Source organism: Eulemur rufifrons, chromosome 15 (genome assembly GCF_041146395.1).
Source record: "Eulemur rufifrons isolate Redbay chromosome 15, OSU_ERuf_1, whole genome shotgun sequence".
Lineage (NCBI taxonomy): Eukaryota > Metazoa > Chordata > Mammalia > Primates > Lemuridae > Eulemur > Eulemur rufifrons.
The window spans coordinates 37,729,551-37,755,875 of NC_090997.1; the positions used below are offsets into that span (position 1 = coordinate 37,729,551).

Here is a 26,325-nt window from a genome sequence, read left to right on the forward strand (position 1 = left end):
ACTGCCTGAGCTCTGCCTCCCTCTTACACCACCTCCTAACCTCCACACCACCACCTTCTGTGCAAAATTGTTTTCCGTGAAACCGGTCCCTGGCGCCAAAAAGGTTGGGGACCACTGAGGTAGAGAGAGAAAAAAGTAACCTTTGCTATTCACAAGTCCTGCCTAGTTCTGGCAATGACAAGAAAAGGAAGCTTACAGGTAACTAAACATTCAAATTATGCAGTATCAAGGTATGGAACAAATTATATAAAGCAAAATTATTAAATGAGTCTTAATGTCCTTGAATACAGGCCTAGTCCTTTGCCTCATGAAAGCAGTTCATTATAATTATTGCCTTCTCTTGGGTCTGAAGATGAGGGTTTGGTTAACTTGAGTTTGGTGTTAGATATTGGCATCAATGTCCAAGATTTAGCAGGAGTCGGTACCTTTTTCAGATAGGATATGTGAACCTAAGAGTCAAAGCCCTGTAACACAAGAGCACAAGGGTTAATTAGCAGTATTAGTAAGGATCTGTCCAGCAGGGCTGGAGGTGGTGATACTGGAGTTCATGACCAAAGTAGAAGCTGTAAAAAGATTTCACAACCTAGTAGTGATTAATTTTTATAACTTTTGTAAGTCCAGCAATAAGTCTAAGTTAGAGTTAATTTAAGATTTGATATTGTGGATGTTTTTCAAAGATGCTAAAAGGCTTTAAACATTGAATCAAAACAGAATCACAGGTCGTTGTAAAATAATAGTAATTCATTTAACCAAGAATGATAGTAAAAGGACTTCAGGCGCAATACAGAAAGTTACATGGCTGTAAAAACCTTAACTTTTTTAAAGCTCAGTTTTCTTAAGTAATCAAAACTTAATAAAGACAATATAAGACAACATAGGACTTACCTTGATAAAAGAGGAAATCTTTGTTTCTTAGGCCAGGTATCAAAAGGTAAAGAAAAGCCTTTTGTATTGTGATTGCTTCTCCTTATGGGAAACCCATGTAGAGAACCTGGAAGTCACACATGATGAAAAGGGTACTTGAGTTAATCAGACACAAGAAAAGTGTGTGCAGGGTCATGAATGAACATTATATTATAAAGGAAACAAGAAACTAGAAAACTAGCATCTTGACCAAGGGAATACATGACTCTTAGTAAAAGCGTAGGAAGTTTTTTGACCATATTGAACAATTCAGATGTATCAAGAAGCTAAGAATATAGAACCAAGTTATACTGGAAGAAAAATATTGATATTGATTTTTAGTACTTTAAGATAACATTTCGGTGTCAGGCCATAACAGACTTAGAACCAGAGGGGATAAAAGTTACAGGAGCCGACAAAAATGGTTGGAGGAGAGAGTTATCATTTCAGGCTTCTCAAGGGGAGAAAAATCTGAAAGCAGCGAGATACAGCAAAAGTTGAACTTCTGAGATATTAATATAAATCTGAGAAGTTCCAAAAGAAGCAGATTATAGAATTAGAATCAAAACTTTTTGCAATTTCATTAAAAGCAAAACAATATTTTGAGAAAACCTTGTTTTAACCCCACATTTTTCCCTCTTAATTATAGCCATCTTGATCACATACATAATTCCTTAATAAGTTCTCTTTCACAAACCTCATCACAACTTAAACCATCTGTGTCATGCTTGAACTTTGTTTTGTCCTAAATTTTCCCTTTCCTACATAACCAGTCATTTTATTTTAGGACAAAAATCTACCATGAAAGCTTCTTTTTTTATACTATATTATTCTCATTTTAACCTTCCTTATTAAAAAATATATCTTCATATCCATAACTTCTTTTACATTTTTATTTCCTACTTACTGGTTGCTTTATATCTTCTTTCATAAATAACCTTTAAATTACCTCCAAATTAAACAAAATTATTCTTTTTCTCAATGTATTTTATGCCTCTTTTGTAAATTTTCTTACTAAAAACATATTCTTTGGTACACTTTGTATGTAGAATCACATATATTGGCTATAATTCTTAGTAACCTTAAATTTTAGCGAAAACCTGAGAAGCAGGAAATTGTGACTTTTCTGTCATCAGTATTTTATAGATGAGAACTATTTTATAAATTTTAGAAAATATGTTTTCTTATAACATATTTTTTCTGTTAATTGGAAATAACCCAGACATTTAATAAGTATTATCTAATTTAACACAACTTGAGGATTACAAATCACATGAGAAGTTCACCTATAAGTATTAATCCCATTTTTAGTCAGTGTATTCATTTTTAGCAGTTTATCTAGATTACTTAGGAAAACTGAGATATTAGACAAAGTCATCACTTTATTTCCATTAACCATTTTTATAGCCTGTGAATATTAGCTATTAATCTAAGTATGAACCTTAAAGTTAAATATATGGGTATTTTGCTGATAACCAGAAGATTCAGCTGTTTTCATTAAACTGACAATATTAGCCTTATCAAAAAAATCATGCAAAGATTATTCTGCTTTTGGCTGGGTTCATAATTTCATAGCTTTTATGTCAAACTCTGCACCTTAAAACATGTAGCAGAGGCAAAACATAAAATTGACCAGTAAACCCAGGCCAAAATGTATGCTGACAATTTTGAAGACATTTTTAATTTTTTATCAACAATTTTAAAACTAGCCTTATTAAAGATCACTGAAATCACATGAATTTGAATAGCATTTAGACATTTAATGTATGAGCACGTCTTTATTTATAAGCCAATTTGTTACCATGCACACACAACATATACTATGTGTACATACGTGTAAATAAATGACCTTTATTAATTTACTAACTCAGCATATTTATTGAACATCTACATTGTGCCAGGCAGTGAACTAAATGCTGGTGAAAAAAATATGTAGAACAACTATGGCATAAGTATAGAGTTAAATAGTGGAAAATACAGGGTTGGGATTTAGTTCATTTAAGGAGGTTGTTGTGACTTTTACAATAATAGTTTAGTGAAGTGGTTTGGATAGAAACATACTGGAGTAGTTTGAATAATGCATGAAGTAGTTTTATTTTCAAACTGATGGGTTGTGATTCTTTCTATGTGAATGTCATCAAAAACCCACTGATTATTAATGGCTCATGGAGTTGTCTTATATTCAGTTTTTAGAATTATTTCATTTCTCTTCGCTTAGTTGATTCTCAACTCTGAATGGTTGGCAGCAAAAGTATCATCCCTATTTTTTAGTTAATGATACTAGAATTCATAGAGGCTAGGGAATTTATGTAGAGGAACAGAGTCTGGTAGAAGGTGGAATGAGGCTGAGAACCTTGTCTTCACATATCCTCCACTAATCTTTCCGTCAAGTCAAGCTGATGTACTAAGTGATGAATATTAGGGAAAGTTTAAATATCTTTTATCAAATATAAATAATCATAACATTGCATGTGGAGTTACCAGATGAGATACAATATTTGAGATATGCTTATGCTAAAAAATTATTCATTGTTTATCTGAAATTCAAATTAATTGTGTTTCCTGTATTTTAATTTGCTAAGTGTAGCAGCTTGAGTTGTATAGTTCAATGAGATTTTTAGTTTTCTTTACAGTCTGTGCTGGGGGGAAAAAAATTCCCCTAATAGCATGTGCAGTTGGCAACACTAGAAATATAAGACCTGCCAAATATAACACCTATGTTGATGGGCATAATGAAATGAATTTAAGTAAGCCAAATCAATGCATGATGAGCAAGTCTGGCTTGTATATGTTGCCTACCGTCAGATGTGGAATCTCATTAATGCCTGCCCAATCTTCCCAGGTGAGAAGAGACATGACAAGATAGTTTTAATGAGTGTAGAGTTGTTCTTGGCAGATGGTCTAGCATTTTCTGGTGCCAAACAGCAAAAATCTATAGTTAACACTTGAATGGATTTCCAAATTTCCTCCAGGCCACCTGTTGGGGACTCTGAAAGCCTGGATCCAGCCTCAGAATTGTAAATGTTCTGGAAAAAAGGAATAGGAGCAATTTGTCCCAGTTTCCCATGATTAGACACTGATCTCTAGGCCAGCTGTTGCCCGGAGAAGGCACCTTTAACAGTATGATCATATAAGTAAAACTGTTCATGAGCTCTGCAAGAAGTGATGAAGCATCTGCCTGGTGCTAGAGAATAAAAGGTAAAGGCAATTTAGTCAACAGATTTCACAAGCATTTGTTTGAACATCAGTGTTAATTTTAAACTTACACTAAATCCCTAGGCTATGTTTTTATAATGTAAAAAGTAATTAAAACTCAGATTTCTGGGGGCTTTTAGTATTTGGCTAAAGTCTTGCTATTAAAAGGAGAATGTGTGTTATACTCATCCTGAATTCTTAATAATTAAAGGTAAATAATAAATAGGTCACAACATGTAGAAGAAAATTCTCAAATAAAATGTTTTTTTCAGGTATGTAAGCAGCAGTATCCATCCTTGTTTATATTTTGTATTTTGAATGTTGTAAACTATTCCTTTTCATATTGTAAGTATGCAGGGCCTATCTTCAAATTAATGCATTTGAATATATCTTCTTGATTAGATCTCTTGCTGTGAGCAGGAGGAGAAGGAAAAAATCTGTCTCTTAAAATCAGAACTGCTTATATTGAGCTTGATTGCATAATTGGATATTTAAGAGTATTTAATTAAAACTCAGTTGTACTCTAATTTTCTTTTAACAATTGCTTAAACCTGTGTAAATAGACATCATTCTATTGTTTACAGTTGCAACTCCAGTATTGGAAAACAAATATTTTAAGAGTACACATGTATTTGATTGTTTGGCATGTAGTTGACGACACAGACTCTAGTATCAGATTGGCAAGTGGTCTGGGTTGGAGTCCTGGCTTCTGCATTTATTTGCTGTATGACCTTGGGAAAGTTCTTAACCTTTCTGAACCAATTAATGGTAGTTAATTTTGAGTATTGCAAATCAAATCATACTTCTCTGATCAAAACTACATTAAAAGATGATTTTTTTCTTTCTGCCATTTCTTTGTAACCACAGTTGGTGTTAAACTTTTTCACTCATGGTTCTGTCAGAGAACTGTTTCTATTTGTTTATGTCTGCTTATTCTTAAAATACCAGTGAACCTACTCGTATATTTTATTTTTAATGTGCATCAGAATGGTAATTTTTAATAATGATAGTTTTGAGTGGATTAAAAAGTGGGACTAGAGATTCTTCTTCCTTTGGGATTTTTAAATGTGGAAAGATTTTTCATAAGACTTTTGATTTAAGTTGTTGAAACCCACTATCCAAAAACTATCAGAATATACCTCAAATCAAAGTTAGGTGTGTTTAGCTTGTTGAAGATCAACCCACAGGAAACTTAGGAGCATCTCAGCAAGGAGGGATTAGGAGGAGCTTTTTATGTAGGGTTTAGGCTTGTGCTATATGACTCTAAAGAGAGATTAGGAAGTGAGAACTGGTTGTAGATTTGGTTACTGTCTGGAAGCAAGGGACAGTTTAGCAAATGAATACTTCAGTAATCTTTGTTCAGGAGTCTGGAGGAAAAAAGCAGGGCCCAAAATTCAGTGTTAAGAATCATGCAGAAGGAAGAATTGTTAGTCATTTGTGCAGCTATGCTATGGCTTGGCTATATCCTATTAGAAAATTGTTTACATTCTCTTATGAACATCATAGTGTGATTGGCAGCTGGGTTTATTTTCAGTTTCTCAAAGTGTACTCTTGCCTATATATATATTTATCATAAGGATTATTGTCCTGGGTCCACTATACCAAATAGTGGGAGTTCATTTCTTTCCATAAGTCTCTTATGACTATTGCTTAGGCCTGAATGGCCTCTTCGTGTTACTTTTTTTTTTTACTTTTTTACTAGCATATCCATTAGCCCCCACAGGACAGGCTGCAGAGTGGGGTGTATTATCTCCAAAGTTGAGTTGCCCTCTCTGCCTCCAACCAAGGCAATCAGATAGGCTTTATTTTGAGGGCTGTATTGCTAAACACTATAAGGAGCCAGAAGATTAGAGTAACAAATTTAGGCAAATTTTAACTAATATTCTAGATCCATCTCTCACAAAAGGATAATATGTACAGCCATGATTTGTCAACATTAATAATATTCTTCAAATGTTGTTCTGTTCTATTGTTTCCTGGTCAGTAAAGGGCATAATGTTAAATCGTAACTCAGTGGAAGCATTTCTGAAGACAAACTAGCTAACAGAGGTAAAATATAGTGATCTAAGGTAATATTTGACTGAAATTAGAGGTATAAGAGGAACAATTAGTTGACTTGGTTTTTTGTTTTGTTTCTTGTTAAATATTGGTTGTCTCAGCCTTGTTTTTCATAAGATGTTGAATGACACTCACTTGTTTGTTTACCACTTGTTTGTTTACCACATACTAGGCATCTGACCTTGCTAAGTATGAGAATTTAGAGGTTATGAAAAACCTGTTCAGTGGTGGGGAGATAGCTATGCAGACAAATCAGTGCCAGGAAGTTTGAGAAGTGCTTTAATGAGCCCATGTGCTGGAATGTCAGGGAAACTAGTACCTGGTACTGTTGGGCTGAAGCTTTAGGGAATATTGCACACTCTGGTAAATATTAGTATCTGAGGTGCTCGTGAAATGCAGTACTAGCTGAGGCTCACACACTTTCGCCATCTGGTGACTAAGCAGAAAAACTGACATCAGTTGTGAAAATTAAGAACATGAGTTGAATCTTTAGACCCCTCTCCTCCACAAAAATCTTACTTTTGCAGGGTAGATGAGGGTTACATGAGTGCTTATGGGGCGGAGCCAATTTTTTTTCTCAAGAAAGAATGTAGAATCTTTTCCTAGAACATTTTCAGAATAGGCACCTATAAATCCATAAAAGTTCTTATATAATTAGTCCCTATTGAACATTTAATTTTCAGGAAATGTCTATTATGAGCCCTCCAAGAGAAAGGCCCTATAAAATGTACCTTTGGGTACTAAATTAGCTGTCTTTTTACCAAAGTACTTGCCTGTGATCTGTTTGTATTCTAGATAGTGTCTACTGAAATCATAATTTAAATTTTGCATAGTTAATCTGATTTTCTCTTTCTAACATAACTAACCACTGGCTTTTCATTGTTTTTCATTAAACTACTCATTTATCTAAATATGTTGTCAGTAAAAAGGAGGATCTTACATTAATTTAATCTGTAGTAGATGAGTTATATACAGTTCTTTTAAAAAGTTGATCGTTAAACTAGAAAAGGACTAGGATTTAGTCCTATTTTAAACCATTTGAAATTTTAAATAAATTTTGAAAATTTATTTTAATATTAGTTTCTTTGATTAATTCTTTTATTTTGTATTTTTTATTTCAAACTATTAAGGGGGTACAAATGTTTTTGTTATATGGGTACACTGTATAATACTGAAGTCAGGGCTTGTAGTGTGCCTATCACCTATGTTTGTTGTACCCAACAGGTAAGTTTTTTATCCCTCACTCCCTTCCTATCCTCCCCTTTTCTTAGTTTCCAGTGTCCTTTATGTCTCTGTCACTTTGTGTACCCATTGCTTAGTTCCCACTTATCAGTGGGAACATGTGGTATTTATTTTTCCATTCCTGAGATACTTCACTTAAGGTAATGGACTTCAGTTCTATCAAGTTGCTGCAAAAGACATTATTTCATTCCCTTTTTATGACTTAGTAATACTCTTTGGGGGGGGGGTGTATGTACATACCCCCGACATTTTCTTCATCCACTCATGAATTAATTGATGGGCACTTAGGTTGATTCCGTATCTTTGCTATTGTGAATTATGCTGCAGTAAAAATTCAGGTGCAAGTGTCCTTTTTATAAAATGATTTCTTTTGGGAAAGGAAATTCCCACCAAGCGGTACAATTGCTGGATCAAATGGTAGGTCTACTTTTAGTTCTTTGAGGAATCTTCAAACTGTTATCCACAGAGATGTACTAGTTTGCAGTCCTACCAACAGTGTATAAGTGTTCCTTTTTCTCTGTATCCGCACCAATATCTATTGTTTTGTTGACTTTTTAATGTGATTCTGACAGGGGTAAGGTGGTATCTCATTGTGGTTTTAATTTACATTTCCCTGATGATTAATGATGTTGTACATTTTTTCATATGTTTGTGGGCCATTTGCCTATCTTCTTTTGAAAAAATTTTTGTTTACATCTTTGATGGGGTTGTTTTTTAATTGCTGATTCATTTGAATTCTTTGTAGATTCTGGATATTAGTCCTTTGTTGGATATATAATTTGTTAATATTTTCTCCCATCCTGTAGGTTGTCTGTTTACTCTGTTGATTATTTCCTTTGTTGTGTAACAGCTTTTAAATTTAATTAAGTCTCATTTTTTTGTTGTTCCCATATTTGCCTTTGGGGCCTTAGTCATAAATTCTTTGCATAGGCCTATGTATAGAAGAGTTTTTCCTACATTTTCTTCTAGAATTTTTATGGTTTCATGCCTCAAAGTTTTTAATCCATCTTGATTTTTTTTTTAGACAGTCTTACTCTGTGGCCTGGGCTAGGGTGCGGTGGTGTCAGCCTAGCTCATAGCAACCTCAAACTCTTGAGCTCAAGCAGTCCTGCCTGAGCCTCCCAGAGTGCTAGGATTACACATATGAGCCACCACACCCGGTCTTGGATTAATTTTTGTATATAGTGAGAGATCGGGGTCTTGCTTCATTTTTCTGCATGTTAACAGTCAAGCTGAAAGTCAAATCAAGGAGTCAATACCATTTATAATAGCTACAAAGAAAATAAAATACTTAGGAATATACTTTACCAAGGGAATTAAAGATCTCCTCAAAGAGAACCATGAAACACTGATGAAAGAAATCGTAGATGACACAAATGGAAAAACATCCCATGATCATGGATTGGTATAGAACCAATGTTGTTAAAATGTCAGTACTGCCCAAAGTGATTTACAGATTCAATGCAATTTCCATCAAAATACCGATGTCTTATTTGACAGACCTAGAAAAACTAATCCTAAGCTTCATTTGGAACCAAAGGAGAGCCCAAATAGCCAAAGTAATCGTAAGCAAAAAAGAACAATCTGGAAGCATCACATTACCTGACTTCAAATTATACTATAAGATTATAGTAACCAAAACAGCATGTTACTGGTGTAAAAGTAATGGTATTTTTTACTGGTATAAAAGTAGGGAAATAGACCAGTGAAACAGAGTAGAGAACTCAGAAATAAAACCACATAGCTGTGACCAACTGACCTTCAACAACACAGACAGAAACATACACTGGGGAAAGGACGCCCTATTCAATAAGTGGTGCTGGGATAATTAATTATTATATATTTTAATGTTGTCACCTTGATCCTTATATAACCTCTGCATGTGGAATCAAGCGAGATGATAAATCATTGAGCATGTGGAAGATACTTTTCTTCATTTTAGCTGTTTCCATGATGAGATGAAAGCCTGTTTAGTGAACATAAATAGAACATTTATGTTTAAAACTACCTGGTTTATTATGAAATTATTAGATTGAGATACCTAAAATGAATATGTGTCAAAAGGATAGTATCAAAATTAAAGAGATTCTTAGCAGACTGAGATATGACATTCAGTAGAGACATATGGTTATGCTACTCAAGGAGTAGATATTCATATTCCTGTTACTATTGCTGCTTAACAAAACACTCCAGAACTTTGTGTCTTGAAACAATCCTGAAACCACAGTGGTTTAGCGCAATGCAAGGTTTTTCCTTGCATCTGAATTCTAAGCAGGTGTTTGTGAGCAGCTTTATAAGTATTCTTCAGGAATCTGGCCTTTTTTCTTGCTGTGGCTTCCTAATCCCTTAAGTCCTTGGAATTTCTTCATGGATCCTCTGCATCCAGCTGGAAGACAGGTGGAGAGAAGATTTGGAGAAGTATCTAGGAGTGTTTAATGAGCCAGGACTGGAAGCGGGTGTGCACACATCCTCATCCATTGGCCAGTACTCAGTCACAGGCAAGAGAAGCCGGTGACTGTGGTTGGAGGAAAAGGAAAGGGATCCGGTGAGCAGGCAGTTTCTGCCACAGAATTCTTCAATTGTCTTTTTCAAATAAGCATATGTCTTGATGAACTAAAATATTCCAAAGATAATAATTACTATTACATTCTTTTGTATTCGTATAATAATACATAGAATTATGATGGTTCCTTGAAGTCTATACTGAACAGCACAGTTAATACTTTTTTAAGTTCAGAAATTACAAAGAATCATTTAAATATCTACTTATAATAATTCAAAATATGTATGCACATGAAAATAAATAAAATGACAAAGTTGGGTTGACAATGTATTAAAACATCTAGGCAATACAATCTTTTGGCCTAATTCAGCTGCTTATATATATTTTAGCAATACGTGTTGTTACAGTTATGTGCCTATAGAAGAGGGAATAACAACACATATTGCTATGTATAGCTGAGCAAGAAAATATCAAACAGAAGCTGCTGAGATGAAGACAGCAAGATTGCTTACAGAAATTTTAAGAATAAAAAGGTGTAAGTTATCAGCTGTTACTCTAGAATATATAGAAATCCAGGGCAAAACAAAGTAACCTTTTGTAATTACAAAAAGATAGAACTGCTTAGTCTAGAATGTCAATAAGAAAAGAAGCACTAACACTTTTTTATTAATAAAAATGTCTTGGTCATAAAATATTAGCTCCATACTTCAAGTGTTCAACAGAAGTGACATAAAAGGTATTATGCAGATGCCTTAAAAGGCTCTGTGCCAGTGCTGTATATAGTGAGGGCATGTTCGGAAATTAGTTTTGGCCTCTAGTGGACAATAAATCTGCCTCAGCTCAATAGAAATCAACCCACAGGCCAAAGGAAAGTGAAACCCAGATGAGGTGAAACAAAATCCAATAAAGGCCCCAGGAGTCAGAGAAAATCATCCCCAGGCATTTCCTCCCCAGGCTGTTCTTTTGATATGATTATCTTTGTACATCATGGAGGCCCCTGACTCCAAACTCTGACTTTGCTGCATCCTCGATACATAAAAGAACTTATTGACACTTTAGACAAGCACACATCACTTTCTCTTCCTATAATCACTGTCATTTTTTGTTTTCTCGTTTGTAGAAGGACAAGGAACCACATACAGGGAGTGCTGATTAAAAGATAGTTGGACTCTTGGAAACAGCTAGAGCTTGAGCTAGCTCCAAATAAATTCCCACTTGCTACCTTTCTCCATAGGGTTTAAGTGAAACAATACTATGCCTGCCAAAATTCTAGATTCAAACTAAGGACAAAATTTGTTAGAAATAGCCAAAAGAATGTTCTCCTAAACTTCAAATCCGTTCTTTTCTCCTATATATGTTTTTTATGATTTCCTACTTGATTTTACTCCTAGAGAGGATTCCTATTTTTATTTTGCTGATTAAAACAATATCTCCTTATAGGAAAACCCATTGTTGAACTACCAAACTTCTCATAGAATTTCCCTCTTTATACTGCCCCACACATTTCTGGGCTTGATTTCTGTAATGTTCTCTTCTTGTTTAAGAGTATGATGACTGCATAATTAGTTTTTTATGTCTTCATGGCAAAATATTACTTATATACAGAAATGTGCTTTGTGTTACACATATACACACACACCTCCACCCCCGCCACATTTTAACAAATGGTTAGAAAATGAGCTACCAACCCCAGGTTGAGAATTAAAACGTGACCAGCAACCACACTTACTCCTCTCTCTCTTTCTAGAGACAAATCCTTTTCTGACTTTTAAAAAGCTACTACTTTTCTTTTTAAAAATAATTCTTTAACCTATATATGTGTTCCTAAGGAACATAGTTCAGCCTTTGTTTTTGAATGTTTTGTAAATTTAATTATATCATAAATATTCTTTAGCAACTTGCTTTGCTTTCCTCAATGTTAGATCTGTTAAGGTATATATCTGTTAAAATCCAATCATATTATTGAGTGAAGCTATAATTCATCCTTTATGAATTGTTGGATGACCCTAGTTATGTGTGTGTGTGTGTCCGTGGGGAGGGGGAGTTGTATGTGTTTGTTTTTGTTTGTTTCTGCTTTCCTAAATATTCATGCGTGCCAGTGTATTATCTGTAGGTCAATTCTATTCTTATATTTTATCCTTGGTGTAAATGAGCTACTGAAAATATAGAATGTAGACAGACACTTAGGGCAGTATTTTTCTCATCATATGGGATAGGTTCAGAAAAACCCCTGGAGAGCAGAACCTTGATAGAACTTGTCCTTCTTGACAGTACTCTTCATCCTTTCTAAAGATGTAGCCTTCTGTGAGGATAGAGACAGTAAAGTTTCCTGAGAGTCAAGGAGCATCCTTGAGCTCAGGATTATTTAGATTTCATTTCATATATCTATCCGTCCTGATAGCTATCCTGTCTGATACCAAGTCTTCACTGGTGAGACCTTTCTGTTTATAACTGTGCTGACCTGAGTGGTGATTGTTATTGATGATTAGCTGGGTTGTCTCTGAACTTTGCACCCTCTTCATTCCCCATAAAATTGCACCATCTTGAATTAAGTTTTCCACATGACACATACAAAACAATAATTAATTTAGCCTTTATGGATAGTAAAACCTATTATTTCATTACTCTTACTCTTATTACTATTTTTTATTTTTATTATATATTGACAAATTATAGTTGTATGTACTTATGAGGTACAAAGTGATGTTATGAATTTTTAATATAATGCCAGGTTTTTTTACATTCTTGTTCTAGTGTTTATTATGCTTTTTAACTCTTTATTTTCTTCCCTAAATAGGATTGAATAATATAGGCAGAGTGGCTTTCAGGGCTTAGGTATCATGTAACATGGGGAGAAAGATATCATATTTCCTGTGGCCTATCTTGTTTTAAAATCCAACATTCCCCAGTGCTTGTATCACTCATTCAGGCAATTTCTTAGTTCTTTCTGCTCACTGTCCTTGTTTTCTTGACACCAACTTGAGCTGCATTGCTCATGTACTGCAGAGATCTTAGCCAGTGTGTACAAAGCTGCCCGTCAGAATCTATAAAACAAGTCATTGAACAGGTCTTTTCAATGTGTATTAAATTAGTGCTAGTTTTGACTTTTCTTTTTTTTGGTCTTTTTTTTAATTACTATCATCTACTGATCATCTAGTTTTGAAAATTTACACTACTCCATAGAATATATTTTGGTAATTGTGTGTTTATTGCCTTAAGTTTTTATTTGACAACCAATGTGTAAAATGTATGTCCCTGGAAAAGTTTATTTTTTATCAAATTTTCCATCATATCTGAAAATAATTAGAGAATCTTCAAAATCTTTAGAGAATCTTTAGTTTGCATATCTTTTCATAAGGTTAAAGGTTAAAAAAAATGTGTCCCATTAGAATTATAATGCTATATGGGTTTCATTTATGTCAGTCTGTTGGTTTCTTAAATTTACATTTTCTTTATTTTTCTAAATTTTTATATTGTTTTTTAATTTTTTTTACAATTTTTTGTCACATAGGTATATTGCATATTCGTGAAGTCTGGGCTTTTTAAAACAAAAGTATTAACATCAGTAGAAATCTAAAATTAAATTAAATCAATTTTCACTATCTTGTTTCTCTAGAAACTTAAAATTTTTCTTTCCTGCTCTTTGTAAATATACACATATATTTTATAACCTATTTTTAAAAACACCACTTGACTTTTTTACACTATTATTTTTATATTTACTGTGTATTATAATGTAAATATTCTGTGTTATTACTTAATGTTTGTGCTATTTAGTGGATTTAACCTAATTTTTCACACATTGTTGAATATTTTGCTTTTTGAGAAAATAGAAACATAATTTTTATTTACATTATTTAAATATGGTCTACTTTAATGAGTATAAAGTGATACTTCATTTTAATTTTAATTGGGTTATTTTGAGGTACAGAACATTTTGTTTGTATATTTACTATTTCTATTTATTTCTATGTTAGTCACCTATTTATATTTTTTGCTTTTAATCTACTGGGGACTCAATATTGGTTTAACTTAAGTGTTTTTTGACTAGCGCCAGTAACTTTTTTTTCATATTTAATGGATTTTTTTCTCAGAATTGTTTTTTCACTTTAGTTATTGTTGTGGTACTATAGTTTAAAATTTGTATATAGGTTATGCTTTTTTCATTCTACTGCTCAAAATTTAAAGAAGTCATTACCTTACCAGAAATCTAATAATAATGGGTATTATTTCCTGATACTATTTCTTGGATTAAACCTTAATTGACTGTTAATTTGATATGGGTACTATAACTAAGCAGTGACCACTCCAAGTTCTTTCTTTCCATCTGAAGTTTTCTTCACTTTGCCCTTTTCTTCCCCCAAAGAGAACATTAATCTCTGTTGTGGGAAATACTTTTAAGTGATGCCATAGGACTGGAATTTGCTTGGTACCTTTCCTCTGTTGAAGAGACTCAACAGCTAGTGCCTTAGGAAGTAATAAGAGCCTTTCTTTTTGTTTAGAATTTAATATTTCCTAGATATATCTTGGTGTTGGTTTCAGTTTATCAATTTTGTTTGGAGCCTAAAGAAATCCTTCCATTTCCTCTATCTTATCTTTTGTTCATTTTAGGAAGATTACTTTACTTAGAGCTTTGAGGATTGGTTCTAATACATTTGTTATATTATTCAAGAACTTTTAATTTCCACAATATCTAACTTTTATGTGTACCTGTTTTCTTGCTTTCTTTTCTTCATTTATTTCCTTTATGTACTGATTGAGTTTGAATTTACTTTTTATGATGAGCGTCCTTAATTTTTCTGCATGGTTTTCCTTTTCTCACCATATACTCATTAATGTCAGTATCAGGGTATGCTTTATTTTGAGGTAGACTGAAATGAAATGTAAACCTAGTTATTTAAAAACTTAAAAATAAATAGACATAAGAAAAGGGAGACAAGCCTCTTCAGAATACTAACAAGAAAGAGACTCCTACCACTTTTTTTTTAAGTCCCTTTAATACAGTTCTGTCAGTATTAAATTGACTCATATTTTATACATTAAAAATGTCTTATTTTCTCTTTATTCTTGCAAGATAGTTCTGTTGGGTTCACAATTATAAGTTAATATATATTTTGTCACAGTATTTTGAAGATAATGGACCAAAGACTTACAGCTTTTATTATTGCTATTGAGTAATTACGTTGTCAGTCTAATTGTTCTTTTCTGTTAGTGTACATTATGTTACTTTTATCCGTGGATGCTTGTTGTTCCTTATGCCTGGAAACTGTCTTATCTCTTATATTGTTTCTTCTCCAGTACTCTCTCTTTTTCATTTGTTTTCTTTTTTAACTCTACTTAAAAATAGTATACCTTCCTTTTCTATTCTCTATATCTCCTAACCTTTATTCATATATTACACATCCTTTTTCTTTTCTGTATTCTGGATGATTTCTTTATGTCCATTTTCCAGTTTACTGCCTTTCTCTTTACCCATAACTATTAATGATTTGTTATTTATCTTATCCACTGAGTTTTAAATTTTAATCTTTTATTTCTCATTTCCAGTTAATTTTATTTGTTTCAAATACTCTTTTGTCATTTCATTCATAGTTATTTTATATTCCATATCTGATAAGCCTAACTAACATCTGAAGTCTGTGGGTCTAACTTTGTTATTTTTTATTATTGTTTAACAGATGGTGGCTCATTTTCATGTTTATTTGGCCAGCTTTTATTATAATTAGCTCATGTTTGTCTGAATTTAATACATAAGAATTTTGAAAACCTAAATTAGGGGTATTTTCTTCAGGATTAGTTTTATACTTACATTTTCCACTTACCAGAAGAAATTACCTTCATTTCTCAGCTTGGGGATTCCTGGAATATGCAGTAGTGTAGATTTGAACTGCAGATGTGGTTGGGTTTGCAGATTCTCAGAGGTAACTATTACTAGTGTTACTATTGGTATTATTATTAGTAATTTGTGGAGGTTCTTTTTGCTAGAAGATTAGATATTTATCAACCTTTCACTAATACTATAGCCTTTTAGGCTTAATCTTGGGGATTTTATGCTCTCTTTCACTTTGTAAGGGCAAAAGCCTTAGCTAAAAATTGCATGCTGGTGGTAGTGTTTGCCAACAAGGCAAGCCCAGTTTATCCATTTTCTGAAAGTTCATTATCTGATTTCATCTTATTTCTCTTTATTTTTTTTTCTTTTTCATATGACCATTAAGGATATTGGTTTCTTAAAGAATTCAGCAATATAATACAATGTATTGCTTTATCTAGTGTTAAGATACATTATCAAAAGCCTAGAAATGAGGCAAAGGTTAGCTGTCCTCTTGGTGACATACTGGGGCGTTGTCTATCACTAATACAACTTCCTCATAGAGTTGTTGAGAGGATTAAATAATGCAGCATATGTAAGCACTAAGCACTGTACATAATACAAAAATAAATGCTTAATAAATTATAGTATATATATATTGATATCAGGTATTCTCTTGCCATGTTATTCTGTAAGTTCTTTATGCTTTAGTTTATGGACCACAAAAGAATTAGGCATTCAGGTTTGAAAAAAGATCTGGGTTTAACACTAGACTCTGCCATTTACCATATGACCTTAACATTGCTGAGTCTCAATTTCTTCACTTTACAGAAAGGGAATGTCATTATCAGTGTTGTTGTGATTAGTAGATGGAATAGCCCAACTCTTTTGCCCTAAATTCTTAGGCAAAAGAAGTCAACATAGTCACCATTGTTCCAGTAGACATTCTTAGTTGGCGTAAGTTGGTTTCCTTCATTAGTAGAGTCATACAAATAGATATCATAGAAATAGAAAGAATGGTTCCTCATTCTAATGTATGTCCATAGACAGTCCTTCCATATAACCAATCCCTACCACTTGCTCACCCATTCAGTGATAATTATGTACCTTTGATCTAAACTGACTTAAAATTTATTTCATAGAATTCAGTGTGGACTTGCCAGCACTCACCTTTTTTTTGTTCTTCTTTTGTGATGCATCTGATATTAGCAACACATATACATTTTTAAACAAATATCAGTGATTCAAGACTACAAACTGCATAAAATGAAAAGGCATATGGTTTCCATAGCCCCCACATCCTTTTGAGAACCTAAAATATAGAGCTTTTATTATTGTTTACTTTTGACTTCTATTCAAATGTCACATAGTCCCTAATGATAAGGAAATGAAATTTTGTTTATTAATCTGTTGCCTTTGAAAAGTTGGTTGTAAATAAGCACCATCCACTCTGCATATTGGCAAATGGTTGTTATAAAGCTTATTAGGTAGGGCCCCAGAGCTTTACAGGTTCTCAAATAAAATCACGTTGGATTGAACGAGTAATTTCCAGAATGGTAAAATCTAACCAAAATTACTGCCTACCCCATGTCCAAGCCTACATGACACATCTTCTAGGAAATATGAGGACCTTTATGAGGGCACCACCAGTCCCTTCTTGAGGCTTTTGGATTCTTCTGAACATTAATTATCCTTAGCTCAAATCTGGATAAGTGCTTATTAGCAGGTGGCAAATATTTTAAATATCTATAATTTTGATTCTTGTTTTTAACAGGTTACAGGAATTTAAATAGACGTAACTTTACATATATCTTTATTACATTTAATTTGTTTGGGACTCACTGTTATAGCTTAGATAATTCATTTGAACCTTGAGTCTGCTACCCACGGCATTAGCTGTCTCTCCAACTATTGCATAGTCTAAAATTTGATTTGTAAGATTTTGTTCAAATTATTTATTAAAAATATGACAGTAGGGTTAAGTATTGCATGCTGTTAGAGGAGCCCCTGCAGTTATTAATACAATCTATATTAAATAGGCACAGTTTATTCACCCAGCCTGAATCTCATGTGGGAGAAAGAGCATGATATATTAGCCACTAGTTTGAAATATAAATGTCCTACTATTTTGAACAGTACCTCAACCTTGTAAGGAGTTATCTCCCAGTTGGAACTGTAAGTACCAACTGATCAAGCAACACTTACTTCTGCTTTTATTTCTTACTTGATCCAATTTTGTATATACCACAGCTATTCAATGATTCCTTGATGATGGAATATTGTTGTATGTGCCAGTCTTTAGATAGCACCTAGTTCGAATGAGTAGTTCTGAGTAAACAGTCACTTGGTGTCCTACAATCAGACAGGCATTCAATCTATGATGGGGCCAAATAGCATAAGCAAAGAGAGTTTTTTTTTTCCACTATAAGGAATTTATTTGTCAAGGAAAGTATGACTGTTCCAAACCCCAAGTCCCTCCTTTGTTTCTCACTAGGGTTGGCCACAGGCTCCATATAATATCCTGATCAGCTTCAAGCACATTGGATATTACTGATCAGATCAAGTGGCAGAGCTTCTTATTTTCCAACTGAGACCAGCTATAAATCTTTGCGCCCTTCCCAAAATTTACAGCCTTGTGATTTACTCAATATAGGCTTCTAAGTGGGAAAACAAATGTGTATATGTTGCCTCCAATATTCACAAAGGCCTATCAAACATCACATCTTTTTCTTCGTGATAGGAAATACATATTAAAGCAACTTGTCTTTCACTTTGGGGGGAATATTCCAACGTGTCACACCCAGAAACTTCCCAAGTATATAAGTCCCCTGAATTCTGGAATTTATCTTCTCTTCTCTCTCATGCATGGATCTTGCCAGGGTCTTCAAAACACCTGCTATATTTTCACAATAGCATCAGTCTAGTACTCCCACATGATAGTGTGTGGAACATTTTGATGGTTAGAATCTTTGTGAACTATATCGTGACATAGAGTCAGCAAGTGGACATGACAGAAAAAGTATACTGCTCTCTACTAGGTGAATGCAAACTGTTTCATTTTGTTTGCTTGTTGGGATAGAGAAAAAAACCTTCTAGTTCAAAAGCTACATAACAACTACCAGAGGCAGTGTTGCTCCTTCCAGGAAAGTAACTATATCTGGAATAACAACACTGTGTAATTGGAAACACCACTTAATTAAAATTATGATAATTCTCTGCCATTCATCAAGATCCTTCTAACTTCTGCACAGTTTATATAGACAAATTAATTGGGCACGTGGTAGGAATTTCAACCCCTATATATTTCATGACTTTAACATGTCACGGAGCCCTGTGAATCCTCTAGGTGAACATATAGATAAAAGCACCTTTGGGAATGCTGAGTTTACAAGAATAACTCCATAAGCCACCAGACCGCTTAAGGTAGCTACTGCTTATGCCTTGATTAAGAACCTGCATAATTAGGTAGCCTCTGAACCAGCTGCAGGATGAACAATAACTGTGACACCTCCACTACAATATGTACCAGCAAAATACATACCTTGTGCCTACTTCTCTTCCCCCATAATGCACTTCTAAATCAAATACAGGATGATGTGATTAAAAAAGATTGGCATGGCCGGGCGCGGTGGCTCACGCCTGTAATCCTAGCACTCTGGGAGGCCGAGGTGGGTGGATCGTTTGAGCTCAGGAGTTCAAGACCGGCTTGAGCAAGAGCGAGACCCCATCTCTACTAAAAAAAAAATAGAAAGAAATTATATAGACAGCTAAATATATATATACAAAAAATTAGCCGGGCATGGTGGCGCATGCCTGTAGCCCCAGCTACTTGGGAGGCTGAGGCAGGTGGATTGCTTGAGCCCAGGAGTTTGAGGTTGCTGTGAGCTAGACTGACGCCACGGCACTCACGCTAGCCTGGGCAACAGAGTGAGACTCTGTCTCAAAAAAAAAAAAAAAAAAAAAGATTGGCATGGGTGTTGAGGGAGTCCTTCTACTGTTTCAGCCACAATAGCCTCACATACAATATTGTTGTCAGTCCTGGCCTTTCTGAAAAGTTGCACTGTATTTACAAAAGGGCAAGTGTCAATTAAAATATAAGGAAGAACAGAAGCCATTTTTATACTGATATTCACAGAATTTTAAACCACATTTATGCTCATACAGTCTTTGTATGAACTTCAGTCATGTTGGGAGATAGTTCATAGCTATACGATGGAAAAGTTCGTTATGAAATTCTCCTCTCAGCAGTATTTTCTAAAGCAATTGTATTACTTCTAGAAAAATAGATTTTTTATGATATTTAGCTTTTCAAAGGTCAGTGAATTAAATTTATATAACCTTCAATGCTTTTATATTATCATCCTAAATTATAGCATTTCACCTATTGATTACTTACTAGGTGCCTGTCACTATGTTAACTATTTTTACTGTCTAACTTAATATACATAACAACTCTATGAAGTGGATACTATCACAATCACCATTTTACAGATGTGGAAACTGAGACATAAAAGGATAAGAAAGTTGGTAGTACAAACTGACAAAGAGTGGAGCTAGGATTGACTCAGGCAATGTTGGGCTCTGCAAACCTAACCCCATCACTACCACCTTAATTGTATGTCAACTCTTCTAAAGTCTCTTTTATTTATTTGTTTATTTATTTTTAAACCATAAGTTTAATAGGGATATTGAATGAACTTGTCTTATAGGCAGGTGGCAAAAGTTTGTGAACTTAGGTTTTTAAATTTTTTCTTTTATTTCAAAATATTAAAGGGGTACAAATGTTTTTGGTTACTTGAATCACTTTTGTAATGCTTGAGGCATTATAGGCTATAGAAATCTGACTGATTTATGTACATTGTACAAAGTCCTTAGACTTTACTGAATTTATTTTTCATTTCCAGGAGTCTCTTGGTGGAGGCTTTGGAGTTTTTAAGGTAAAAGATTATGTTGTCAGCTAAGAATGATAGGTTGACCTCCTCTTTCCCAATTTGTATACCCTTAATTTCTTTCTCTTGCCTGATTGCTCTGGCTAGGACTTCAATCATTATGTTGAATAGAAGTGGTGACAGTGGGCACCCTAATTTTGGTTCATCCCTGGCATGAACCCCACGTGATCATGGTGGGCTATTTTTTTTTCTGTGTGTGTGTGCTGTGAATTTGGTTTGCTAGTATTTTATTGAGGATTTTGCATCTATATTCATAAGGGGTATTGGACTGTGTTTTTTTGTTTTGTTGTGTTCTCTCCTGGCTTTGGTAAAAAGATGATACTGGCTTCATAGAATGAGTCAGGGAGAATTCCCTCCTTTTCTGTGTTATGGAATAGGTTCTATAGTATGGGTACCAGCTTTTATTTGTAGGTCTTGTGGAATTCAGCTGTGAATCCATCTGTTCCAGGGCTGCTTTTTATTCGAAGATTTTTTATTACTGCTTGGATTTTGTTGTTCATTATTGGTCTGTTCAGGAATTCTATTTCTTCCTGATTGAATCTTGGGGAGGTTGTGTGTTGTGATAATCATTCATTATCAAGTTGTTCATTTTCCATGAGTTCATGCACTTTTGAGTATTTCTCTTGTGATTGATTTCTAGTTTTATTTCACTGTGGTCTGAGAAGATACATGGTCTGATTTCATTTTTTTTTTTTTTTAATTTGTTGAAGAGTGTCTTCTGGCCTAAGATATAAACAATCTTGGAGAATGTCCCATGTGTTGATGAGAAGAATGTATATACAGTATTTTGGGGGTAGAATGTTCTGTAAATGTCTGCTACTTCCATTTGTTAGGATCCGGTTTAGGTCTAGTGTTTATTTATTTCTTGCTTTGATGATTTGTGTAGCTCTGGCAGTGGGGTGTTGAAGTCTCCTGAAATTACAATGCTGCTATTTATTTCTTTGCTTAGCTCTAGTAAAATTTGCTTTATGTATCTCAGAGCTGCTGTGTTAGTTGCGTATATATTTAGGATTGTTATGTCTTGTTGAACTGCTCCCTTTACATAATGACCATCTTTGTCTTTGTTTTAAACTTTGTTGATTTAATATCAGTTTTATCTGATATGAGAATAGCTATACATGTTCTCTTTTGGTTTCCATTTACATGTAATATTTTTTTCCATCCTTTCATGTTGAGTCTGTGTGCATCCTTGTGGTTTAGATGTGTTTTCTGGAGACAGAAAATCTTGGGTTGTGTTTTTCATCCATTCAGCCAGCCTGTCTTTTGAGTGACAAATTTAAACTGTTAAACCACATTTAAACATTAAGAGGTGGAATTGATGTGGGATGCTGTTCTGTTCTTCATGTTTGGTAGTACCTTTTTGTTTTGTTTCTTGTCTTCTGCTATTGTTTTATAACAGTTGTGGGCTTTAGCATTTGTGGGTCATCTTACACTGCTGATTCCCATATAATGCTATTTCTGAGTATTTCCTGCAGGGCAATCTGGTCATGACAAATTCCCTCAGTGTTTTTGTCTGGAAAAGACTTAATTTCTCTATCACATGTGAAACATAGTTTTTCTGGAGACGAGAGTCTAGGTTGGCAGTTGTTCTGTTTAAGGAGATTGAAGATGGGTCCCCACTCCCTTCTGGCTTGTAAGGTTTCCGCTGAGAAATCTGTTGTTAACCCTTTGGGTTTTCCTTTGTAGGTCAGTTGTTGCTTTCATCTTGTTGCTTATGGAATTTTCTCCTTCATTTTTACTTTGGGCAAGTTGATTACTGTGTGTCTTGGAGATGTCCTATTTGCCATGAATCTTCCCAGTATTCAATGTCCATTAAAGTTTATTTTATTCCAAAGTTTTCTTCACTTTAAGTCATTCCCTAAAGTATTAATTATTGAGAAAGGAGCTAAGTACACAACTAAAGCATCAGTAAAATGCCCAACAGAAGTAGAGCTTAGATGAGCTTCCACTCTTTTTTAGGTACAAACCTAAAAATGTAAAAATCTGAAATCTAATAAATGATACTGGAGTTATGAAGGTTTTGAATCTTAGCCAATTATAGCATTAAGAAATACTGATAAATAAATCTGTGATTTACTCTGGAAAGAACTTGATGTGTTTTAGCATTAAGTTGGTAAGTTGATTTGGAATACTATTATTAAGAGCTAATTATGCATGTCCAGATTTATAATAGACATTTCTCTTGAAGTCTACAATCCATTGTCTTTCTTATTAACTTTTAAAATTAATGTGTATTATTAAAATATAAATTTGAGAAATATCAACATATAAGTGTTCATCCTAAGGGACACAGAGGTGACATTTCCTAGTTTCACATAGCATTATTTATTTAGCATTTAAAGCAATGTCTCCTCAGCATGATTTTAAACTTGTACAGATGACAAATTGTATGACTGTTTCTGTGTTTTGACATCCTCCTCCAATCCTTTTTTTCTCCAAGCTGTGTTTAACATAGATTTAATGAAATTCCAGCTATGTGTTATACATACCTTAATATAGTAATACTGAAATAGCCTCTCTCCTAATAACTATAGGATGTACTTTAGTGTCTCCCACTGACCTTTTAAGTTTATTTAATGATTATTACTTATGTTGCCTGTAGAAAATTCAGAGTGTCCCACGTTTTTTCTCATCACTCTAAAGCTCTTTACTTGTCACTTGTGGCAAATAGGGACGTTTCTCCTACATGTCCTTCCCCAGTGTGGAGGTTGGACTTATAGAGCACCATTATGCCTCCCCAAAGACATCTTCGAACCTTCTCCTCCCACCCTTTTGTTTGTATCCATCTATCTGTCTATCAATCACCTATCTATCCATCTATCTATCTAGTAGGGAGGGGCTTAAGTATCTTTTTTATCCTCTACTTTATTCATTCTGTATATAGTCTATCACCTAACCTATTATATTATCTTTTGCTATTTCAGCTAAAACTTCCAATGTAGCACCTTGTCCCTCATTTCAAAATATTCAATACTGCAGAAAACCTTACTTGTGTATGTTATTATAATTTGTCTATATTATACTTTTGCTTAAGACTGACCCAGAATTTTTTTGACACTTTTTGTACTCCCCTCAGCATTTAGCACAGTAGTGAAGTCTTAGAAAATGCCTATTAAATACATTTTGACTTAACTTGGTGGAAAGTAGAAACTTACTCATTTTTATCTTTAGTTTCAGGTGCAGCATTATGCCTCTCATAGTCTGGTAACCCTAGGACGTTGCAGCTTGTTGAGAAAATCTATTATACCTCTGCTTCTGTCAGAAGTAAATAGCTTTGCTGATGATCTGGGAGCTGTCAATCAGGTACATGTAACTTAAAACTATAGCTCTCATTTATAGTTAATATAACTATAGGCTTTCCTTTTCTTTTCCTTTTTCTTCCCTTCTCTTTTTGCAAAGCTGGTATTTTAGTCATTACTTTATCTCTAATGTATGTGGGTACTATGACTGCCTACTAAAATTACAGAAAGATACTTGAAGAAAATAGTTTTCAAAATAAAACCATCTTATCATTACTTGTATATATGTGTCAAAGGTGCCATTGGTGACAGCAAAAGAGTACTTAGATGAATGGCCTTAAATCCCTCCAGGCAGACATCATGTTCCTAAAGCAAAGGAGAGAAAAGTGAACTGAGAGGATCCTAAATGGAAGATGGTCTCTAACCAGTGGTTCTCATCCCTAATTGCTCATGAGAATCATCTGGCTAACTTTTACGTATCCTGTTGCCAAGCATTATGCCAATTCAATTAAATAGGGGTCCCTGGGTTTGGAATGTGGGTATTGGTATTGTTAAAACCCTCTAGCTGACTCCAATATACAACCAAAATTGAAAACCAGTGCTCTAAGCCCTTTAATCTGTACAAAGGCCTATATATCACTGCTGAAAATGTATAGAAGGAACATAAATCATTTCCATATTTTAATGTTGACACTGGTTTATTACATATGTTCACTTTGTCAGATCATTTAATAGTCTTGCCATCTCTGTGGTAGAATTAAAAAGCACAATTAAGGGAAATCAGAGGCATAGAAATGTTTTGGTAGAGAGAAAGAAATTTAATTAAAAAATACATATACAATTTTAAATGGCTTTTAACCAAGTACTTACGTATAATTTCTCTACATTTAATGGCATATTCTAAAAATATTATATAATCTAATTGACTTCAGTGTATGACATGATATATCATCTAGTCATACACTGTCAGCAATTTTTCAAGCTCTCTTAAGAGCTCTATTAGATATTAAAAAAGAAAGTCATTGTCACTTATCTCAAAGAGACAGAAATAAGCCACATTGACTAATTGAAAAATAGTAAAGTGTTGAAATGCTTGGTGCTGTTTGTAGGAGTTCCAAGATCAAGGAACATGATATGGTAGGTTCCAAGTCCCCACAAATAATTTATGGAAAAGGAGCACCTTGAGAAATGGATTTGAATTGATTAATCAGTGGATAATAGAATGTAAACACATAGGGATATTACTTAGCAAGAAGTGTGGCAATGATTCTGAGGAAACAAGGTGAGGTCTTGGCATTTAGCAAAAGAAAGCAATGTGGAAAATGAGTTTAATTGAATTAGATTATTTGTTTAGAAAATAACATTAAGTACAGAAAAGAAAATTGTATTTATATATTCTCATTTAATTTTCACAATAGCTCCATGAAGTCGTTATACTTTTGTTTATAGTTTTTATAGGTTAAATAACCTAGTTTATAGATAAGGAAACCAAACCTTAGAGTGTTTAAACAACTTGAGCAAGATTGTAGAAAGAACATATGCTAAATCCATAATTCAAACCAGGCATTTAGACTATTAAGTTACTTCAAAATAATAGTAAGAAAAATAAGAATAACAATAACACAACAACTATTTTTTGGCAGATATTATGTGTTAAATGCTTTATATGAATTATCCCAATCAATCCTTTTACAACTCTTCAAGATGTTAGTATTGTTTAAAGACAAGGAAACTATTAGCTGCCTTAATAGTAGACAGCAGAATCCACTGTAGCCAATTTAAGTAGAAAAAGATTCATGAATAGCTATGAAATTGTTGGGAGGGTTAAAGAAAGAGACTCTAGGCTGTATTTTCATGAATGACTCTCACAGCCACACAGCAGAATTCGGCTGCCAAAAAAATGGCTACCTTTGCATTCATGACCAAGAAACTACCTGCTGAATCAAGAAGCTGCTACTTCTTGGAGTCCAGGAAAACAAAATCCTGTTTTGATGAACAACAGCCAAATGTATGCCCAGTGCTCTACTTGTCTCACTATGTGACTTAGTTTCAACTAAAATGTTTTTGTGAATGGATTTGTTTAGTGAATCAACAACATAATCAGACTTCGTCAACAAGTATAGAAAATGTAGTTTTATGCCCTTTCAGCATTTGTGCTTTACTAGGGTGATAGAATAACTATTGATAAGTTAGTCCAAAGTGTTTATTACAGTAAGGTTCAGAGATTCAATAACATGCTAGTAAGTGATGAGTCAGAGTAGGAGGAGATACAAAGTTACAGGACAAAAGATGTGAATACAGGAGGCTATTTGGGGACTCTTAGTGCTATAAATCTCCCACAAGTAGGAATAGAGATAACCACTGTATATAAGAAGTGTTATCCTGTGGATTTAAGGAAGTTTTAATGTGAAGGAGAGAAGAGAATCA

The 26,325-nt window shown here is 33.9% G+C and overlaps 1 protein-coding gene across 1 annotated transcript in view; it reads left to right on the top strand.

Moving 5' to 3' along the window:
• Nucleotides 1–26,325, top strand: part of MEI4 (meiotic double-stranded break formation protein 4) — a 127,841-nt gene that overhangs the window by 50,324 nt on the left and 51,192 nt on the right. Inside the window, exon 3 of the mRNA XM_069487444.1 lies at nt 23,831–23,962. Coding sequence (XP_069343545.1) covers nt 23,831–23,962 — 132 coding nt within the window. The remainder of the gene's footprint in view (nt 1–23,830; nt 23,963–26,325) is intronic.